General features: G+C 48.1%; 2 protein-coding genes across 5 annotated transcripts in view; one reads left to right on the top strand and one right to left on the bottom strand.

Annotated features, from left to right (window-relative positions):
* Nucleotides 1-15,429, top strand: part of BCL2 (BCL2 apoptosis regulator) — a gene marked incomplete at its 3' end in the record, with an annotated part of 209,876 nt that extends 194,447 nt beyond the window's left edge. For both annotated transcript variants that reach the window (XM_082234482.1, XM_082234481.1), the window contains one exon: nucleotides 14,738-15,429. In XM_082234482.1, the coding sequence (XP_082090608.1) occupies nucleotides 14,738-15,429 (692 nt within the window). The remainder of the gene's footprint in view (nucleotides 1-14,737) is intronic.
* The window catches only part of PHLPP1 (PH domain and leucine rich repeat protein phosphatase 1), a 162,402-nt gene continuing 155,138 nt past the window's right edge, over nucleotides 15,314-22,577 (bottom strand). Inside the window, exons 17-18 of one of the 3 annotated variants that reach the window (XR_014222287.1) lie at nucleotides 20,524-21,728; nucleotides 15,314-15,446 (exon numbers count right to left, since the gene is read on the bottom strand). Coding sequence is in view for 1 of the 3 variants with exons in the window: in XM_082234161.1 (XP_082090287.1) it covers nucleotides 20,577-21,728 (1,152 nt within the window). In the remaining 2 variants the exon portion in view is untranslated. Of the gene's footprint in view, nucleotides 15,447-19,330; nucleotides 21,729-22,577 lie in introns of those variants that run through there. The other 2 variants (XR_014222288.1, XM_082234161.1) reach the window with 2 other exon arrangements.

The following is a 22,577-nucleotide window of genomic DNA, read 5'->3' as shown; positions in this document are numbered from 1 at the left end:
CCACTTCGGAAAGCACTTGCGAAGTGGGGAGGGGGGTCGGGAACACCTGGCCCCGCCGCCCCACTTCGGAAAGCTCTTCCGAAGTGGGGAGGGGGGTCGGGAACACCTGGCCCCGCCGCCCCACTTCGGAAAGCTCTTCCGAAGTGGGGAGGGGGGTCGGGAACACCTGGCCCCGCCGCCCCACTTCGGAAAGCTGTTCCGAAGTGGGGCGGGGACACCTGGCCCCGCCGCCCCACTTCGGAAAGCTCTTCCGAAGTGGGGAGGGGGGTCGGGAACACCTGGCCCCACCGCCCCACTTCGGAAAGCTCTTCCGAAGTGGGGAGGGGGGTCGGGAACACCTGGCCCCGCCGCCCCACTTCGGAAAGCTGTTCCGAAGTGGGGCGGGGGGCGGGAACACCTTCTGAAGGCGGGCAGGGGGCGAAAGTCTTTGTCCCCCCCGCCTGCCTTCCCAGGGGCTTTTAAATCGCCCCGGACAGCGGAGAAGTCCTCCGCTGTCCGGAGCGATTTTAAAATGCCGCCCGCCAGCATTTTAAGATAGCCCCGCACAGCAGAGAAGTCCTCCGCTGTCCCAGGGTTTTTTAAAATGCTGGGGGTGGGAAGAAAAGCCCTTGTCCCCCCCCCAGCCTTCAGAAGGTGGTTTCCCTAGGAACGCATTAATTGATTTTCAATGCATTCCTATGGGAAACCGTGCATCGCAAGACAAAAAACCGCAAGACGAAGAGAATTGCGGAACGAATTAATTTCGTCTTGCGAGGCACCACTGTACCTTGCTTCCTTGACCATGACTGTTCCCTGCCTTCCGTCTTCAGTGCCACCTGTGTGCCCCCAGCAAGGGCACTTCCCATTTGCAAATTAGCAAGTGACTAAATTGAATCCCATCAGCAAATAAAATTAGGATATAGCTATAAAGTGATTTCCCCCCTCCTTCCCCCAGGATATGCTCATGCATTAATAAACCAGCATAAATTCATGTGTGTCTGAAAACTACTCCCCCCCCCCCCCGCTTAACAACCAGAACATTTAATCAGAATCTTAAAGGAACTGGAACAGAGGTCATACTGCCCTAGGAAGAAGTGCATCCTTATTTTTGGGATCGAGGTGCTGCGTCAAAACTAACCAGATCTCTGCCTTTAAAAAAAATAATCAAATTCTGTGGCAAATAAGAGAATGAACTGTGCATATAAATACTATATGCACGTATCTGCGTTTATGGGTTCTGTTTTGTTTTTTTGATGGAGTTAGGGAAACATGCTAGCAGATCTGTATATGTAACTCAGGAGATATTTCCCTGCATGTAGAAAGCTTTTTTTAAAAAAATACATGCTGTTTTGTTTTGTTTAATTTGTGATTCACCCTCATAGGGTACTAGATGGTCATGGAAGGTATGGAAATGTTGTTGTTGATGATGACGACAACCACAACAACAACAAACAAACAAACAAACAAACAAATAACTTTCAGAGTTTTGTATCTCACAGGCATGTAGCCTTAGCTTTCTACCTATCAGGGGATGATTAGCTGCTTGTGCTTAAAATAGTGCCCCTTCAGAGTTTGTGCGACCCCACAAACCTCTGTGTGTGACAGAGCTCCTCAGACATGTCTGCTCTAGTCACTTGTAGAGTCCGACAGTGGCTGTCTGCGGAAGCGCTTCCAGCAAAGAAGTTCCTTAACGGAAACGCGTCTCCTGGACTCACGACGTGACAGCTTCCGGCGAAGCATAGGTCTCCCTGCAGTTGCTTCTGACACCTCCCCGCTATTTTCGCTCGAAGTGTCTCTCACCCCTTTCTCTCCCCTGCTGCTTCCTGCCTGGGCTGCTGCGTCTCTCTCAGCATTACTGAGATCCTCCTCCAGAGACCCCGCGCTCCCCCTGCTGGTCCCTGCTTTGGCTGTTGACTCTCTCCCAGTCTCTGGGAGCCCTACCACTTCCCTTTCCTCCGATGTCAGTTCCCTGACATCCACCTCCCCTCCAGGGCCCCCCTCTCCCCCGCCCCTACTCTCTCCTCTGGGCGGTGAGGAGCTGAAACCCCTAAAAGAATCCTCTTCATCTTCAGACGTCTCTCACATGTTGCTCCTCATTCTCCGAATACACCAACACGTCATCTAAGAAGGCCACGCAATTCTTGTAGAGCAAAGGCCCCAGTACATGGTTCATAAAGGCTTGAAAACACGCGGAGCCTGCTTGTAATCCAAAAGGCATAACGAGGTATTCAAATGCCCCCAAAGGGGTGAACATGGTGGTCTTCCATTCATCCCCTTTCCTTATACGTATCAGGTTGTACGCCCCCCTTAGGTCCAGCTTTGTAAAAATCTTTCCTTTTCGCACCCTGGTCAAAATATCATCAATCCTGGGCATAGGAAAAGCCACCGGCTCTGTCACTGCATTTAGGGCCCGAAAGTCACATACCAGCCTCGGCTTGTCCGTGTTTTTTTTATCCACAAAAAACACTGGGCTACCCCCCGCTGCCTTGGACTCTCTGATGAAGCCTCTCTTCAGGTTCTTGTCAATGAACGCTCGCAACTCCTGCATCTCCCTGTCTGACATGGCATACAACCTGCCTACAGGAAGCTGTGCTCCAGGGAGTAAATTGATCTGGCAATCAAAGGGCCTATGCGGGGGTAGTTGGTCAGCTTCCTTCTCGCTGAACACGTCGCTGAGATCAGCATACTGTGATGGCACCTTCCCCTTCTCCATCACTTCCGTCCCTGCTAGGGTGGCTTGGGCCCCTGCTGACCCCTTTTCCCCCCTGCAGTGTTCTAAGCAATGTGCGGAACCGAAGGAAACCACTCTTTGATGCCAGCCCACCAGTGGATCATGTAGGGCTAGCCAGCTCATTCCCAAAATAATGGGAGCGCCTCCCAAGGTGGCCACATTAAACGCTATCAGTTCTGTGTGCCTTGCCACCCTCATTATCATTGGGATGGTCTGCAAGCTGACGCCTCCTCCCAACAGTTCCCTGCCATCGATCGTGGTCACCTGCAGGGGGTTGCTTAAGGGGATAGTCTGTATCTGGTGTTCAGCAGCAAACTCCTTGCTCATGAAATTGCAGGAGCTGCCTGAGTCCAACAGCGCCTTTATTTTTAGGGGGTGTCCATTTTGCAACTCTAGCGACACTTCAATCACTAGAGCAGGTCGAGGAGCTTCTGGCACTGGCACTTGGGGAAGGGGCACTTTCACTGCTCTTTGGCCTGGCTGCAGTGCCCTGCTGGCAACCAGGCGTTGGCTTTTACCTGCTCCGTTTCTCCCTGCTCTTCCCCCTCAACAGTTCCCACCATCCCTTGCCATTCCTTCCTCTGGGGGCAGACTCTGGCAAAGTGGCCTGGCTGTTGGCAGAGATAGCATTTCCTGGCTCCCTTTCCCTCCTTCTTCGCCCCCTCACTGGGCTTTGAAACTGCGCGCGCGCGGGCTGTTCCGATTTCCATCGGCTCTGCCGGCGGGAAAGCTGGCTCAGGAATGTCTGGAATGCGTAACTCCTTCCAACGTTCCCCTCTCCCTTCCCGCCTCTCCAAGGCTCTTGCCTCCTGGCGCGCTCCAATGGTCAGCGCAGATTTGGTCAGCTGATCCATAGACACCGCCCTGGGGCTCCTGGCCAGCTCGTCTTTCACAGCTGAAGAAAGACCTTCTTCAAATAGCATCTGAATGGGTGCTGCCGATAAATCCCACCCCAATCTGTGAATCAGCATGGTAAATTCAGTCCAGTACTCACGGACAGATCTGCTTCCCTGCTTGCAAGCCATTAGCTGTCTGCGCACCACCCCTTCCTCAATATCGCTGGAAAACATGATATCCATTGCACGAAAGAATTTCATAGTGTCCTTCAGGATATCGTTGTGCGTTGCCATCAGGGGTCGAACCCAATCTCGCGCCCCCTTCTCAAGATGCCCAATTACGAAAGCAACTCGGGATTCCTCATCAGGGAACTCATCAAACTGCACATTCAGGGCATATTGCATTTCAGTCCTAAAGGCATGGTAATCCTTGGGGTCCCCCCCAAACTTCTGCACTAATCCTGGTACCTTTCTGGGGAACTGAGTGGTTCTCCCCTTCTTGTCTGCATCTTGAGCCCTCCTCTCCTCGAGCCTCGCCGTCTGCAGCGCAAGTTGGACCTCCAATGCTCGGTATCTGTCTTCCAAGCTTGGACCAGCTCCACCCCCTGCGGCTCCGGCTCCTGCTGGGTCGCTCATGATGCTTTCTCCTGCACAGGCAGCGTACAGAGACTGTCGGACTGCTATCAGGGGATGATTAGCTGCTTGTGCTTAAAATAGTGCCCCTTCAGAGTTTGTGCGACCCCACAAACCTCTGTGTGTGACAGAGCTCCTCAGACATGTCTGCTCTAGTCACTTGTAGAGTCCGACAGTGGCTGTCTGCGGAAGCGCTTCCAGCAAAGAAGTTCCTTAACGGAAACGCGTCTCCTGGACTCACGACGTGACAGCTTCCGGCGAAGCATAGGTCTCCCTGCAGTTGCTTCTGACACCTCCCCGCTATTTTCGCTCGAAGTGTCTCTCACCCCTTTCTCTCCCCTGCTGCTTCCTGCCTGGGCTGCTGCGTCTCTCTCAGCATTACTGAGATCCTCCTCCAGAGACCCCGCGCTCCCCCTGCTGGTCCCTGCTTTGGCTGTTGACTCTCTCCCAGTCTCTGGGAGCCCTACCACTTCCCTTTCCTCCGATGTCAGTTCCCTGACACTACCCTTTGTCTTCTGTATTCCCTTTGTTGCTGATTTATGCCCCTTCTCCCTTTACAAAGCTGCAGAAATACGGCTCTTCCTCTCCCATCATCTCAGCAAAAACCATGGTCCATGCTCTGAACATCCCTTTCCTAGATTTCTGCAACCTTCTCCTATCTTGTATTCCATTGCACCCCCCCCCCTCATCCCAGTACAGTGTTCAGGGGCAAAAAGATAATTCAACTAGCTGCTTTTTAAAAGGGAACTGAAAGGGCTCTTTGGACAGAGAATTTTCTTTCTTTCTTCAATTCCAGTGAAGAAAGTGCTCTGAGCAAGAGAGAGACCCATGAATGCTGGCTTTAGTTCTTCTGAGGAAAGCCAGGATACTGTGAAAATAAATAAATATTGTTTCCTTCCTTCCTTTTTGAGCACTGCTCCTCTGGGGTCCTCCCTCAGGACCACAGCTTCAGCGCTTTCGGGTTTTCATTTAAAATCCTCTAAATTCCACTTCTCAGAGTACACAGCATCTTTGTTACTTCTCTCTGATGAATCGGGCAAGTGTTTTGATACTGATAGAAATCGCTGTGGGGTGAATATTGGAACTATTGTTACGGCATGCTTAGGCCTTAGTTGAACTCATTCAAAATTCAAATATCTTTAATACGGTCAATGACCAACAAACAATTTATAAAATAAAATATGGCAATATAAGTACTATTGTACTACAGATAACAGTGGAGATATGGCCAAATCACAAGATTGGTACTTATGTTTATGACCAGGTTTCGACTTTTAAGGTTTTGAGGATTCAATTCAAATGTCACTACTGTTTATTATCGTTCCTTCGATGTTTGCAATTTGAACTCCGTTGCTGTCATCATTGCTCGTCTTATTCTTGTTGCAATGTAACAGTACTTCGCCACAGGCCTGTTGATTTCGGGGTCTTTGTCAGCTAAGAGGTGTCTGATATAGGTGTCGTCTGTACTACGAGGTATTTTCCTCAGAATCAGCTCGATCAGCTCTTTTCTTGAGTCTCGATATAATGGGCAATATAAGATGACATGCCCGATGGTTTCTATTTCGTTGATGTTACAGGGGCATACTCTTTGTTCGATCGGTATTTTGTTGTATCTTCCCTCTAGAAGAGCTGAAGGGAGAGCGTTAAAGCGGGCCCTGGTAAATGCCCATCGGTGTTTGGCATTATGATAGTTTGCTAAATGGGGACTTTGGGAATCGAATAGGAGTTTATGAGTTATCGGAAGTTGACTAAAGTCATTTTGGGCTTCAATGTCCCTGAGTCTTTCTTTGATTATATTCTTGGCCCTTCCCCTTTCTAAACTTAATAAATACTCTGGGGAGAGACCATATGTGGCCAGTTTTCTGAGAGTGCCCTTCAACCAACTAGATTGGAATTTGTCAAGAAGCATCAGGGAAAGTAGTCCAACCGGCGAGTTGTTAAGTCTTAGCCAAGTGCATAAAGTTCTTATCCATACTTTGGCTTTGATGCTGTATATGCCCGCTTCCAGTCGTAGGGCGGCATTTGAGACGCATTTAGGTGTTTGTAGGCGTGATCTAAGGAAACCTGATTGTATCTTTTCGTATGGGTCTAGATTGGAGAGGGAGATGAGTGGTGCGCCGTATTGTATAGTATTTGTGCTGTTGGTTTTGCAGCAAATAGTTTAATTGTGGCAGGAATAAAATTTCCTCCCATTGTACGATGGTATCTTAGAATTGCTGTTGTGCTTTTTGTGCTGTAGAGGAACTGTAATTTATGTGGGCAGTCTATGCAGACAATGCGGTTATACTGTCCCAGACTCAGAAGGGCCTTAAAAGAGCTCTTAACAGCTTATCACAATATTGTAGAGAAGAGAAACTAGTAGTGAACTACCAAAAAACAAAAATCATGGTTTTCTCTAACAAAAGAAAAATATATAGTTGGAAATTAGACAATCAGGAGATTGAACAAGTTGAACTCATTTCGAGCTGGAGGAGCAAAGAAGCCCTCCGTTGGATTCTGTAACCTTCAGGGAAGCTAGTATCAGGTCTTGTATTTTAGGTCATTTCAGATTGCTTGGGTTTCTAAGCATTTCTGTAAGAATAAGCTGCAATCCAAATACCCCTTAGTCTGGGCTAGGTTTGAGTGGAGACATCCTTCTGCTTGCTTCACCTGCACAGACTTTCTGACTAAACATGCAGGTAGATGGAAGCCTTGCCTGCTACTAAGGGATGCTGTTCACAGTTTTGTGTTGCCCTCGTTGGGGAATCAGCCTTGGGAGAAAAGTTACAGGAGTGTGAGACGAGGAGAGGACAAACAGGCAGGGTGGATGAAGTTGAGGAGACCCCATAACTCTTGGGACCCCAGGTAAAAGAGAAACCGAACCACATTTCCTCTCACCTGAGGCTCAGAGAAGTAAGATAGGGCAACACGCTGCCTGGCTGCTATTGGTAGCCTCACATCCCTTACCGCCCTCCTACAATATATTTTTAAGATTTCCCTTAAACCTTACATAATGTGAAATGCACTGGCCATCAGTGTAGGCTGTTTCAAAACAGGGGTTATGTGAGCAGCCAATAATTTGGCGGCTGCATTTTGAACCAGTTGAAGCTTCTGAAAAGCCTTCAGGGGCAGCCCCACGTAGAGTGCATTGGGATAGTCCAGTCTGGAGGCTACCAGAGCATGGAGAACAGTGGCCAAGTCACCTCTGTCCCAAGGGATCCAATAAGCCCATTGAGGGCCACGATGGAGGAACGGGGTGTTTGGGAGATGACCTCAGTCGCATGCAACAGCACATACCTGATGTCAGCTAGGTTTGCATTTAGCTAGAATGCTCACTTTAGACTTATTCACTTGGCTGTTTTAAAGTGGAAAAATCCCCCCTCAGGGTGCTGCTATATATAATAATAATATAAGTACATCAAACTTGGCTTACATTTTCATTACTGCTTTGCAACCACAGTATTGGATAGGTGTTTGCAGGTATTGCCAAGCAACTAAGGAGGATCAACAGGGACATGGGCTGAGGACCTACGCTTCCCCGTAATATTAGCACCCTGACATTCCTGCAGACCTGTCTACCCAGAATCTCTGTTTTGGACTCAAGCATATAATAAAAAAACCAGCATCTTAAGGCAGTGGGCAGTGATTGAACCTGGTCTATACTTAGAAAGGTAAAGGGACCCCTGACCATTAGGTCTAGTCATGACCGACTCTGGGGTCATGTGGCCAGCATGACTAAGTTGCTTCTGGCGAACCAGAGCAGCGCACGGAAACGCCGTTTACCTTCCCACCAGAGTGGTACCTATTTATCTACTTGCACTTTGACGTGCTTTCGAACTGCTAGGTTGGCAGGAGCAGGGACCGAGCAACGGGAGCTCACCCCTGTCATGGGGATTCGAACCGCCGACCTTCTGATTGGCAAGTCCTATGCTCTGTGGGTTAACCCAGAGCGCCACCCGTGTCCCTGGTCTATACTTAGGATAAGTATAAAAAGGAGGGTAGAAACTTAAGCTGGAGGAAAGGAGTCCGATTGGATTTTTTAAAAAAAGTTTCCCTTTTTAAAATACAAAAATAAAAATACCCACTGCTCGAGTTGTAGAGAACTCAGGCACATCTATGAAGGTATGCAGACAAACATTGCCCTAATATGATAAAACAAACCAAGCGACTGACTGCCGCCTCTCACTTTGTAGCAGCTCATATAAATAAAAGACAGGTTTTGCAAGCTTCCTCCACAAACAGAAGGCAGGTACAATTGGCAGTTAACTTCTAGGTGGTACACTTTGTTAAGAATCTCTCTGCGACAGATCATAGAATCATAGAATAGAATCATAGAATCATAGAGTTGGAAGAGACCACAAGGGCCATCGAGTCCAACCCCCTGCCAAGCAGGAAACACCATCAGAGCACTCCTGACATATGGTTGTCAAGCCTCTGCTTAAAGACCTCCAAAGATCAAACTCTGCAGGCCTTCAGGGAAGCCAGGTTTTGTATTTTGGGTCATTTCAGATTGCTTGGGATTGTTGGCATCGCCTACGCATTTCTGGAAGTATCCACAAGCTTGGGTCCAGACTAAGGCTGCAACCCAACTGCCCCTTACTCTGGGCTAGTTTTGAGTGGAGACACTCTTCTGCTTGCCTGTGTCATTCCACCTGCGCAGACTTTCCGGCCAAACACGCAGGTATTTGGGACCCTCACCTGCTAGTAAGGGAAGCTTCCTCCACAGGAAGCAAAACACAAGGCAGGTACAGTCGGCAGTTAGGTGGTGCGAGAGATCAAACTATGCAGCATGAAAGTGTTACTCTGGGTAGACATTTGTTTATCTTAACCTGCCCCCAAGTGGCCAAGTAATTAATTGGTATTGCTTTAGGGAAGCCTTGGTCATTTATTTGGACTATGCATAACTGCATTTAAAACTTACTTTCTGCAGCCATTGAGTCTTCCTTTACATTTGAGGAGGGGCATAGAGTTAAGTTAATTAGCTTTCCACACGACAAATTTACAGGGACTTTCTGCTGGTTTTGCTCAGGCTTTTCCAACTTCCAAACTGCAAGGTTGTGAAGTCTCCCTGGGGACATTTCTCCCAACATTCAGAAGATTAATCAAGACCTTTAGTGAGTGCCTCTTCTAAAGACAGTGGTAGTGGTTCCTTGCCTCCCCCTCCCCACTTTTTTTAATGATATATATGTTATGTCTCTTAAGTTGGTTGCAGACCCACCAAGTGTCCCTATTTTCCGGGGACGTCCCTGATTTAGAGAAGCCATCCTGGTTTCTGATTTGTTCCTGTAATATCCCGCTTTTCCTTAGGCCAGGGGTCTGCAACCTGCGGCTCCGGAGCCGCATGTGGCTCTTTTACACCTTTGCCGCGGCTCCGGGGCGGATACTAGCGAGGGGAGGAGGCGCATTGTGCGCCCCGACACTCCCCACTGTGGCGGGCGCTGTACTGGCTGTGACGTCGCATGGGGGCGGTGCGTGCGTTAGTCACGCACAGTCCCGACGTCACCTTCCCACCCGCCCGCTACATTGTAAGGGGCATGTACGCTGGTCACTGCATTGAAAGGGGGCATGTACGCTGGTCACTGTTTTGAAGGAGAGTGAAGAACACACACAAAAAGGTAACTTGTTAATTTAACGTTTATTTCTATGAGGAGGAGTAATTCTGAGGGGTCAAACAAAGAAATAATAAAAAAGTGACAAAAAAGTTATTTTTATAATGACGAGTTTTGTGGCTCCCAGGTTTTTTTCCTTCAGAAATGGGTCCAAGTGGCTCTTTTTGTCTTAAAGGTTGCAGACCCCTGCCTTAGGATGCCCCTGTTTTCGTTGGAGGGCATGGAGTTATCCAACCCTGAACCAAGGCAGCCTTGTATAGGGAAGGTTTTTTTAATTGCTTTTTGTTTTACTATGTTTTATGTAGGTTGGAAACTGCCCAGAGTGCTGGGGCAGCACAGTTAAGATGTGTGGGGGTATAAATAGTAAAGTTATCACTACAGAATGGGACATCCCTATTTTCATCACAGAAATGTTTGAGCGTATGTGGTGGCACAACAGGTAAATAGTTACATTAAGAGAGAGGCCTATATTATACCAGACTAATGGGAAAAGATTGCACTTGTGCGTATACCTAACCCCTTCTTGGCACCAGATATTGTGTCTGGAGCAACAAGTTGCATTTCTGCAACTAAACCTAAATGGAAAAATATCCACAGTCAAAGAACTTGGTCTGAGAGCCAGTTTGGTGTAGCCGCTGGAAGTGTTGAGACATGGCGAGACCAGGACTAAATCTCCACTCAATCGTGATGCTCGGTGGGCGGCTTTCGGCCAGTCACTCTACCCAACAGGGTGGTTTGTTCATAATGTTGTTGTTGTTTTAAACAAGTTTTTTATTGGGGGTTTCTGTGTTACACAGCAAACAGATACACAGGGAACAGTACATCCATTGTCTCCACTTTCAGTTCATAATCTTTTTCACACTTCGTTTATGTTTGGTGAGAGAACTTTTTGTCATAGGCTTCTTGCAGTTGGGGGAAAGTGGGATTGAAGGAGATATTGTTCTTTTGTTCTATTGTCTATTAGTGTAGGGAGGGTTGTGTCAGCATCACATGGTAGGTCCTTTGTGTATTTATTTATTCATTAATTTTTATTGATATTGCGAGAGGTTAGGGGTTCCCAAGCTTGGTTGGTTGTGTTTATATTACAGTGGTACCTCGGGTTACAGATGCTTCAGGTTACAGACTCTAACCCAGAAATAGTACCTCAGGTTAAGAACTTTGCTTCAGGATGAGAACAGAAATTGCTTGCGGTGGCGTGGCAGCAGCGCATTAGCTAAAGTGGTACCTCAGGTTAAGAAGTTTCAGGTTAAGAATGGACCTCCAGAACAAATTTAAGTTCTTAACCCGAGGTACCACTGTATGTCCCAAGGTTGTGTTATATTGAGTTGTATGCTGTTTCAAGGAATAGGTCATTGCCTTGTTGTGCTGCGTGTGTAATAAAGGGGAACCACACTGGGGTGAAGGCATCCTCCGTAGCTTGTCCCAGTGCTGGTTTGAGTTTGTTGGTTAACTTTTCTAGTAGGGCGGTTTCTCATACGTCGTCTATTTTCACTCCTGATAGGCCCTTCCAGTGTCTAGTTATATTTCTAGCTGCTGAAAGTAAGTGACTTACGAGTTCCTTGTAGTGCGCTTGTGTGTTGTTGGCCTGGAAGGTATTTAATAGGCAGCCCCAGCTTATGTTGTGCATTGCAAGGAGGCCTAAGCTATAGCACCTTCCCAAACCCCCGTCGCTGATTTACTCTTTCTGACACAGTAGTACAAAAATAACTTACTAAGAACACTCCTCAGAATAATGTTGGTCAAATGTACTCAAGGCCTCATTTATCAGTGTTTGGGGGGGAAAGATGGCTTAATATTTGGGCCTTACACTCTGGCCTCACTTGGAATCCCAGTGGGTGCTGATTCAGAGCTCCTGGCAGAGATCATTCACTCCACCAAAAATTGTTTTGGAAGAAGTTCTTAAATGACTTCAGAAGGTCCTCCGTGCATCCTGGTTTACTGAAGTTCTGCCACTGCAAGGCACAACAACCGCCTTGAGTCCCTTCCAGCAGCTGGGAGGATTGCAAGCTTCGTACTAAAAAGTCTTCCAATGGCTGTTGCAAAGGCCTGGTGTTTCAGACAGACAACACTAGACTCTTCAAATTCTGTACAGTGTTCTAGCAGCCCTAATTTGATTCCCCTTCCCTTCCCTCTCCTCTTGTCTTGTTTCATGGTAGGAGCACCCTCATTTAAGAGAATCTGGACTCTGGAAGATGTCAAGAAGTCAAACATAACAGCATTGAAACCCTAATCTGGACGCCTACGGTTGTCAACCCACTGCCTTGGGGGGAGCCCATAACCATGCCATGATGAAGGCAATAACACTTTTTTTGTTGCTGTTCACCAGCAACTGACATGCAACCTTGCAGTATATAGGCAATTATGGCTAGTAACCATTGATGGTGGGACGCATGTAGCGCTGTGGTCTAAACCACAGAGCCTAGGGCTTGCCGATCAGGTGGTCGGCAGTTCAAATCCCTGCAACGGGGTGAGCTCCCATTGCTTGGTCCCTGCTCCTGCCAACCTAGCAGTTCAAAAGCACACCAGTGCAAGTAGACCCTTGGGGTCCCTTCCAATTCTATGATTTGCTCTAAACTATCCCAGTCACAACCAGTTAGAGATTTAAAGGATTGCCTTCTCCCGCACAATACCCTGACTCCTTCCAGTCTAAACTGCTAGCACATTTGTAAAGCTAAGCAGGGCCTGGTAAAGTTTCAAACTGGATGGGGAACTGTTGAGATTCCTGGATAGCAGGGGGTTGGACTAGATGACCCTCAGGGTCCCTTGCAATTCTATGATTGGTCAAGATCCTTGGAGAAGACCCTGTTCTCTATCCCACCAGTGGGTGGGCATATGGAGCTGCTTTTTCAGAGGCAGCATCCACACTGTGGAACCACAAGGCAGCTTCACCTCAATGCTTTCCCTCCTTTCAACACTTGTGAAAACTTTTGTTTTGTTTTTGCTATGTCTTTAGTATTGGTTACTTTTCACACCCCAACCTGGGCTGTATGTTATTTAAGCGGCCAGGTCTGCAATGTGCGTTTTCTCTGCTGTTCCCGTGTTTAACTGTGGCAGACTGGGTTGCTTTATTTGGGTTTGTTTGTAATATGCTGCTGCTTCCCTGTCCTTTTTGGGGGGCGAGGGGGGAGTAAAGTACATAAAAACTTCTTAGCCATTTAAAAAAATAACACTGTTATTATCCTATGGTGGAAGCTTCAAAATGGCCATGGTCTCTTGTGATAACTGCAGACGTTGCATGACTAAATGCAGTTGGCTGTTGATGGACGAATGGAAATTTTTTACAAGAGCTACCATTATTGTTACAGATTTGGCTCAGGCATGGGTCTCATAGGAAGGACCCCAAGACAAAGAGTGTCTTATGTAGTGAAGCTGTTCCATGGCTTGTGCACTTTTGTATCACTGGTTTCCAATAGAAAGCACCACTCTGCAGCCTGACCTGGAAGGCAACAAACTCCCCTTCAGCAGATTACCGTATTTTGCTCCCTATAGGACGCTCCGGCCCATAGGACGCACCTAGTTTTTTTGGGGGGGAAATAAAGGGGAAAAAAATTATTTCCCCCCCAGGTGCGGGGCTGGAAGAACCAGGTCGGGGAACAGTGGGAAGGCATGCTCTGCCTCCCCGCTGTCCCCCGAGCTTGTGGGGCTGGCAATGGGGAGAAGTGCGCTGATCCCGGGACTGCAGGCAGTTCTGCACCGCCATCGGGAGTGGGGTGGGGCTTCACTCCCCATGGCCGCGCAGAGCTGCGCTGATCCCGGGACTGCAGGCAGCTCTGCGCGGCCATCGGGAGCGGGGCGGGGCTTCACCCCCAGCTCCCGGTGGCCACACAGAGCTGCGCTGATCCCGGAACTGCAGGCAGCTCTGTGCAACCCTCGGAGCCGATCTCTCGAGGGTTGCGCAGAGCTTGCTGAAGCCTGGAGAGCGAGAGGGGTCGGTGCGCACCGACCCCTCTCGCTCTCCAGGCTTCAGCGAAAGCCTGCATTCGCCCCATAGGACGCACACACATTTCCCCTTCATTTTTGGAGGGGAAAAAGTGCGTCCTATAGGGCGAAAAATACGGTATTTTAAGCAGAGGCCAGATAGCCGCCTAGCAGCTGTGGTGGCGCTGTGGTCTAAACCACTGAGCCTCGTGGGCTTGCCAATCAGAAGGTCAGCGGTTTGAATCCCTGCACGCTCCCGTTGCTGTGTCCCAGCTCCTGCCAACCTAGCAGTTTGAAAGCACACCAGTGCAAGTATATAAATAGGTACTGCTGCAGCGGGAAGGTAAATGGCGTTTCTGTGCGCTCTGGTTTCCGTCACGGTTGTGCCAGAAGCGGTTTAGTCGTGGTGGCCACATGACCCGGAAAGTTGTCTGTGGACAAACGCCGGCTCCCTCGACCTGAAAGTGAGATGAGTGCCGCACCCCGTAATTGCCTTTCACTGGACTTAACCATCCAGGGGCCCTTTACCTTTTCTTATCTTCAGCCGGTTGAATTATATGCCATTGCAGGTCTCTTCTCCCAGATGTCAGGGAGAAGGCTAGGCTAGAACCATCTTCCTTGTTTAGAATATGGGCCAGTTTTCCGTTATAAAATAACCCTTCCGATTTTAGTAGTACAGGTCAGGAACAATTTTACCATGCAATGAGCTGTGAGTGCAATCCAAGCCTGAGACACAGCTACGCTGCAGATCCCAGAAACCTTTGTGCGCTCCAGTAAAATGGTGGGTTTTTATCAATCAGTAATCATAGTCTGCACGATTGCACTGGGCTATTTGACCAAACTGGATTTATGTTTTAGTCTTATGTGTGGTTCAGATTTAGTGTTAACGTTACTGCACTGATGGCCTCATTGGTTGCGCCCTTTATTTTACAGGAGGGTTTTGATGCTTAAAGGCAGCTAATAAATAAACACACAGACATGAGTTTTTCTGCAGCAAAACTATTCAGAGGCACGGATTAGTTTATTTAACTCTCCTCTCTCTTTCTCTGCAGGAATCTTGCAGTTCGTTGAAATCATACTTAACATTTTGGTGCTGGTCTGCATAGGAGCAGCTCAGGCATCCATTTCCGGCTTCACCTCCATGGGAGGCCTGGGCTCCTTCAACATCAATTCCGCCTACAGCCCCTTTGAAGGGGTAGAGCTGCAAGAGGTGAGGGACCTGGACATGCAGTTCAACCAGATGAGAGCTCCTTGCGTCTATGGCGGTGTGGCCTTCAGCCTAACGCTGCTGTGCCTTACCATCCTCTTCCTCGTCGCCGGAGGGAAGCCCATCCATCGCCTCTCGGTCCGGTTGCTCGTCACGGAATGCGTCTTCGACGTCCTCGCTTGCCTGGCGTACATCGTGGCCGTGGGCCTCTACCTCCACTTTGTCCTGCAAGTCAACGCGACGGAGGTGTGCAAGAAAAGAGAGAGGCTTTACGCCAGGCGAGGCTACACATCCATGAACTGCAGCGTGCAAGGCGGAGATGCTTCCGTGGCTCTTTTTGGCCTCCTGGTGGCTTGCCTGTATTTCGCAAGCACTGTGGTCTGTTTCCTCACCATTCGGAGCGTACGGGAGTTCCAGAGGCAGGCGGCGAAGGTGCAGTACAGCCTTGAAAGGACCTACAGCGAGGGAGACCAGCGCAAGGCCTACAAGAGGCCAGAAAGCATCGACGGGGCTAGGACCTTTGCCACCCTGGTGTAGCCAACGCTAGGACGACACTGTGAAAAAACACATTGGGAATGGATTGTTTTCCTGCTGCTGAAAGTTAGCCATCGATCGGAGTTGCCGAACTGCATTTTTTAAGTCAGGCAGCATAATATATATATTTTTTGTGTGAAAAAGGAAGTGTTTGTGCAAGTAATTCTAGATTTCCTTCCTGTGTCGATGGGCTTGTTTTTAAACGGACTAATTGCATCTCTGCTGTGACTTGGTCTAATAAGGACTGCTTTTGCTAGGCTCAATGATGCTACCACTGGTTTCCTGTGACAGGCTTCAGGACTGCACCTGCAGTGATAGGAGAAACAGGGCTTCTTCCCACAAGAGGTTGGAAATGGATCGCTTATGAAATGGGGTTGAAGAAGGCAGGTAAGCAGCAAGGGGCTACCAGGGTCTATGAAGCACACTGGCCCAGGAGAGAAGGAAGAATGGAGGGCTCCAATGCAAGAGTCTAAATGACATTGCTTTGAATATTGTGGGCTTTCAGGTCCATTGATCAGAATCCCAAAGCAGTCTCTGGCTATAGGCTCATTCCTCTGTCCCCAATCGTAGCCAGTCTGGCTTAAGAACTGTCACAAGGAGGGGGGAATACTGCTTTGGGAGATATTGCTCATTGGTATACTACTGATCACAAGTTTAATTAATGGCCTTTCACCTCCCCTCCCAAGATTTGCCCTAGAAAGAAGCAGATGGCTAGCAGCCATCTCAAGATCCCGTAGCAATGGATTCCTTGAGGAGAAAGACGTTGCTTTCCTTTTGGGATTGAAATTCATTGCCAACAGCACACTTTTTGCCCCCACCCTCACTGCTTGCTGTGGCTCCGATTTTCCCCTTCTGCCATGCTTTTTTTCAACCTGTGTTCATGGGTTTCTTATTGTTCCCTGTTGCGATTTTGAAATCTTTTAATACTATGGGTTTTTTGCCAAGTTGTTTTAGCTCTGCCCATTACTATTTGTGTGTTGTTTTTGATTGCTGCTTCTTAATGCATTGCTGCTCATTGGCTGTTTTTACATTTCTATCGAGATTTTTTTTGGTGTCTTGGCCAAAAAAAGGATTAAATGGTGTTTGCAATAAATAAATGTACAGAAGTAAACATGCACATTTTTCTCCCTTCCCAATAAGGATGCAAACCTGTAACTAGAGAAAGGACAGGGAATCATTAAAACGGCTCGCAGAACATAAGATTTACCCATTGAGCTCAGTATTGTTGGACTATTTAGCAGTGGTTCCTTAGGAGATGAAGACCCCGGGTGTCTTTCCCAGCCCAAGCTGGGAGGTGCTGTGGATTAAATCAAAAAACCTCTTGCATGTCCACTGAGCTAACATCCTTCTGCCTGCCTGTATAGAATTGCTCTATGCATGAGGACCATTCACAGCTCAGCATGGAAGCATTGCCTTGCAATTTGCATTCATTTCACCCTCTCCTGGACTAGATTATGCAGCAGCAGTGCCAGGCTCTGTGCTCCAGAAGGCTGACCTTTTATGATTTTTGTTATTAAGGAAGCAGAGCCTGCCTGTGGCATATGATTTTGGGAGAGACAGGCACGGTCTGCTTGACGGCAGCATGCATTTTAACTGGATGGCACACACAGAAGATTTCTGAATCTTAAAAAAACCATAAGATTCAAGGAATCACAGGTAAGCAAGGGCAGACAGCTGGAAACACAATTGCTCCTGACAGCCGTGAGGAACATCCCTCATTAGTCAAACACTACTAGAGCATCAGTGCCTGGGAACGAGACAACCTTATAAATCTATTAAACCATCTAACCAGGTAGACTGACAAACTTCAGCATGTATAAGATAAAGTCCTGAGGGCATCACTATTTGACACATGCCTATTCAATGTGTATGAAAATGTAGTTATTAAGCCTTCGCGACAAACCTGACACAAAAGTGGAAAGTGGCAAAAACCTCTGGCGCTTAGGCCAAATTAATGATATGAAAACACTGGCAAAGGCCCAAGTCTCGACAACGTTTCTCATTAGTGCTACCGCAACGCAATGATATTAGTTCCCGTAGTCGTAGGAAAGCTAAATTCTAGGAAGATTTATTTGGCTGTTGCTGGGAGTGATAAATCATGTCAAGCGATGGAAATGACTTCATTACTTACAAACGAAAGGCTGATGGGTTTTTAGTATGTCACATTTTTTGAGTGCGCAGGCAGGGTGCTTATGATCAATCACCCACTAAGGAATACATTTAAGAAGAATTTGCTTTAGCAAATGCAACGAGTCCTCTTCCTTGTAAACAAACGAAATGGATTCAAGCACTTCGGTTTACGGCTGAGCATGCAAGTCGAGTGTCTCCACCACCTGCTTGCTTCTCTGGGCTTTTAACAGCTTGTTCCAGCTCTGCAATGCACCTCCACCCACCTCCCAATGACTTCTGAAACCCGAATGCATACGATGACGATTTAAAATACTTGTACAGCATTGGTGAAATGCTCTTCAGCTGTGGCCCAAGGCTTGACAGCAGTCTCTGGTTCATTTTCATCTGAAGGGAAATATAATGGCAGGCTTTTTCCAAGGTTTCCAGTGCAGGCAGAAGCAGGAGGCTGCTTTTCAAAGTTCATTTCTGAATCTCAAGTTCGGCCTCCATAGTTTGTGATACAGTGAGGTAGACACAGTGCGTTCAGACATGGCATTTCTTGCTGATTATAATGGCACCAAATTTTTCATACTGTTGTGTTAGGGGACTACCGTTCTTTTGAGTGATCCACTGGTACGTCGCATCAAATTTCCTTCGTATGTATGGGCACAGTGACACCCAACAAATGTCACTTTTCTCTCACATGCTTTCTGCACATGTGCAGTTCTGCTCCCCCCATGATCCACGCATTGAAAAGGGCAAGGGCAGGATGCCACAGATCTCCTCACTTTAATCCTACAATCAGATTTCCACACACACGCACACCGGAAGTAATTAACAAGGGAAGTAAGCGCTGAACTTCCACCACAGTCTACTAGATTTGCAGAAACGACTTCAATGCCATGCAAACGAGCAAATAAAACGAGGAAATTATCAGGTAAGGGAACATCGGGAAATGAAAATAATCCACTGTCTGAACGTAGCCGCTGGAAACAAAATTGAATGATTGACTAAACTGTTGTGCTTAGGCTGCCATGTAGAACCAGGGCTTTTTATCCCAGCCAGAACTTTCAGTTCTCTCAGGTGGGCGCCACTGCCATTCTAAGAGAACGATCGAAGGTGTTGTTTGTGGTGAGGTTCCAGCACCTCTTTTTCTAGGAAAAAAGCACTGTGTATACAAGAGGCAGAGTCCCAATAAACCCAAGAGCAGCTGCAGTGGGAGGAAGGATGAAATGAGCAGAAACAGACTCCAGAGTGAGATGCAACTACAGACATCTCAAGAATCCTTCGCGGTGACTGTATAGTTGTCTACGAAGAACAAGCAAGACAGAACAGTGATCCTCGTTGCAAAAAGAAAAGAAGATTAAAAGCAAACTCTCCTAGTGGGTATACAAGCATCTCCTGGCATACGTTACGCACACACTGTTGTACGAACTCCAGTTTCCACTGCAGAGTCTGTAGGGCTTTCACGCGTCGTTTGGGGATCATCCTAATTTTTGAAAACACTCTTCCAGTCACTCACAACATTTTGTTCTCCCTGCAATATGCACACACTGCTTCAATATCTCTCACATCCTGCACATAATACCTTGGAAGCAAAACTTATATTAGCGATGTGGAATTCCCCCCCCCCAAAATAATAATAATAATAATAAAAATTCAACACTGGATCTTTTCAAGAGTTTTACAGAGGACAATGCCATGCCAGATTATATCTATTTAATGCTGCCATAAGGAATTCTGAGAACCCAACTCCGCTGGCATCGGCCAGCAAGCATGTACCGCAGACTTCAAGTATTTGTAAATTTTCGTATTTATTATAACAAAAATTATGACATGTTCATTTGTGCATTCTTCTTTTAATATAACTCTTGGTATGTAAATGATCTACAGTAAATGAACTCTATACAATCATGCTGGTTGTGGCAGCAGGGAGGAACACACACAAAAATGTGCCTGCGAAAGAGTTAATGGTGAAGAAGAAGACAAAAAAAATAATAATTAAGTAACTCAGGTGTTTGTGGCCCAACATCCGCCTAATTCCTACACTCCTGCTAAATTTATTATGGAGTCGTAGCCCAAAGAACCAATCACTTAGGGGCAATTCCACACATGAGCAAACATACTGTTGGTGACTTTGGCTCAGCCAGCCAATGGCGGCCATAGACACAGTGGGCCAACGCTTTCCAAACCAGTTAACTCTGCTGGGAGACCCTCAAGAGCTCCTACGATCTCCCTGCTATCCAAGCTCGGTTGTATCGCATGTCGGCGGAGGGAGCTTTTGACATACATGCGAAAGCACCCCGTAGGGTTGGGGATTCGGGGTGGGGGAGACAAACTATCAGTTCGTCAGGTTGCGTCCTCCTGCCGAGACTACAAAAAACGTTTGAAGCATCACTATACAACACTGAGTTATTTACAGGAATTTCCCAATCAGCTGTTCTCTCAGAGAAAATTAGTGAATCTCAGTGACTTAAAGTCACCTGAAAGAGTAAAAGCAACTCCTAGGAGTTAGTCTCCATAATTCTACAAATGTCTATCCATTTTCAAGACCAAAAAAGCCTTTTTTTTCTCTCAAAGAAATACAGTATTACAATATTACTTAATCATTTAGCACTGGCAATACTGCCCTGTGTTTTCCAAACAAACCAAGGGAGGGGGGAAAGAACGATTTTAAAAAATATTACATCAACATCATCCTCAGTTTTCTCTGCAATATATTAAACCTTTTATTCTTATTTTTCTTTGCTTTTTTTTACATCTGATATGTTAAGGAAGGGGAAGAGTTAAACTAGTTCAATTCTAACTGGTGAAACATCACTAGAAGAGAGGGGGAAGGGAGGGAATAATCTGTGATTATTACAGCTAACAAACAAGAAGCAGCAGCTGCAGTTCTCAGTAGAGGGGGAAGTGTCTGGAAGAGAAATTGGAACCAAACCCCCCCCCTCTCTTTCTCTCCCCTCCCTACCCTGCTAGTGTAATACAAACCTAACGAGCCTCCAAGCTCTCAGTGTCTGGTCAGCTTATTTTGTCAAGCTCGGTCATAGCGGCGTGTCGTAATAATCTGGCAGCTGGTCCATCTGGTATTGCCGCTGTTGTTGCTGCTGCTGCTGCTGTTGTTGCTGCTGCTGCTGCTGCTGCTGTTGTTCGTGGTGTTGCTTCATTATCTCCTTGACCTCCTCTTCGAGCTCCGGCGGGATAATAAACTGATCGTCGGGATCTGGCTGAGCCGGGGCTGCAAAGTACCCCCCAGTTTTCCTGAGCGGCGCGTCGGCCGCCACTTCGATGAGGTTGTGGCTCCTCTCCTGAGGGGCCACGGAGCCGTTGCCTCGCCGGCGCCCGATGGTCCCCGTGGCCAAAGGGTCGGCCTTGCGGAGGGGGCAGGTCTCGTCTTCGTTGGCGCTGATGACGATGCCCTCGTCGCTGGCCTCCACGGGGGCCTGCAGCAGCAGGAGCTTCTCCTTGGCGCGGCCGCAGTGGATGTCCACCTCCACTTCCACCCGGCTGCCGTTGGAGAAGACGCCTTCGATGGGCTCCTCGTCGTCGCTGTCGAGCCCGTTGTCCGAAAAGGCGCTGGAGAAGGTGGCGCTGGAGAGCTGCCTCTGGAAAGAGTTGGAGAGGCAGACCGGGTGGAGCATGCAGCGCTGCTCGCTGGGGTAGGCCGGGCTGTTCTCGTTCATGGTTACCTGAGGGGGCTCGTCAGAGGCCGTGGACCCCACCTCGCTGCTCATTTCGGAGGTTGAGATCTCGCTGCTGATCTCGGAGGCCATGCCGCTGCTGGAGGAGGGCATCCCCAGGGCGTCCGAAGGCTTGTCTTTGATGACCACGTTGACCGACTGGGGGAAGATGCCCGGGCTGGGAGGAGGGACGCCGTTGAGCTCGCAGCAGCAGAAGCTGTCCTCGGTGACGTTGAGCTGGACCACCACAGCGCTGAGGCTGTCGTTGCAGCCGTAGCTCTGGGCCAACGTGCAGAGCTTCTTGGCGGCTCCCAGAGCATCGGGGACGTTCCTGACAGCTTCCACAGCTTCTTCGATGGAAAGGCTATCCCAGAGGCCTTTGCTGCCCAGAATGAAGAATTCGTCCTGAGGAGTCAACGTGATGGACTGCACGTGAGGGCGAGGAACCACGCTGGGGTGAAGGAAGGTGTACCCCAAGATCCTCGTCGAGTCCGTCACGCCATTCACTTTGCCGTCCTGGAAAGGAGGAGGATACATCTCATTATGGCGAACGGTTGGATTGTTAACCATACAGGCTGGCTTGGGGTAGGGGAGTCAAGGGGGATTACCAAGTGAGCTTTTGCAAAACCTTCATCCTCCTGCCGAAGGGCATGAGAAAATACATTACTACATCAGCAAGCAATGGAAGTGGGTTCAGATCCTGGAGGTTGGATCCAACTAGATTTTACTTGAGAGTAAACCAACTGAAATTAATGGATCCAATTGCCCACTAACTTCAGTGCATTTACTCTGAGCAGGACTAGCACTGGCCACAGCCCTGGAGCTGTCGGTTCCTCCTCTTTCGCTCATCATTTAGGCCCAGTGTGCCAATACTATCATCTGAGACAACAGATTAAAAGTTGCTGTCCTATTCTGATAGTTCAGAACCAAGGAAGGAAACAGGGAGTGTTTGCTTCCACCTGACATGGCCCACTTTCCTGTCGCAGGAGCCTTCATGATGGAGCACCTGCCACAGGGGGGATTTCTGGACTTGAATCTGACACCCACCCCGCCCTGGGGGAAAACAGCCTGCCTGTCATCAGTTTTGGGGCTACTTTGCAATAGCAACTGGCCTGCCTCTAAACTTTAGGCTCGCTTAAATTTCTTTGATATATTTTGAATGAATGGCTTATCGTGGAACTGTCAGCTCGACAGAGATAATGTAATTTTAATCACGCATTCCATTTATGGTGTTGTCTTTAGAGAGTCATTTTCTGTAAACACCTCTGAGCACAAATCTGCAGGAAACTCAGCATATAATAAACCGACTACTCGGCGTCACAATGGAACAAACATGGCAGCACGTGCCTGGGCAGAGACATAGAA

The sequence above is a fragment of the Podarcis vaucheri genome (genome assembly GCF_965113315.1).
Source record: "Podarcis vaucheri genome assembly, chromosome: 8".
NCBI classification, from domain to species: domain Eukaryota; kingdom Metazoa; phylum Chordata; class Lepidosauria; order Squamata; family Lacertidae; genus Podarcis; species Podarcis vaucheri.
The sequence above is the reverse complement of the archived record's forward strand: the minus strand, read 5'-3'. Positions and strand labels throughout refer to the sequence as shown.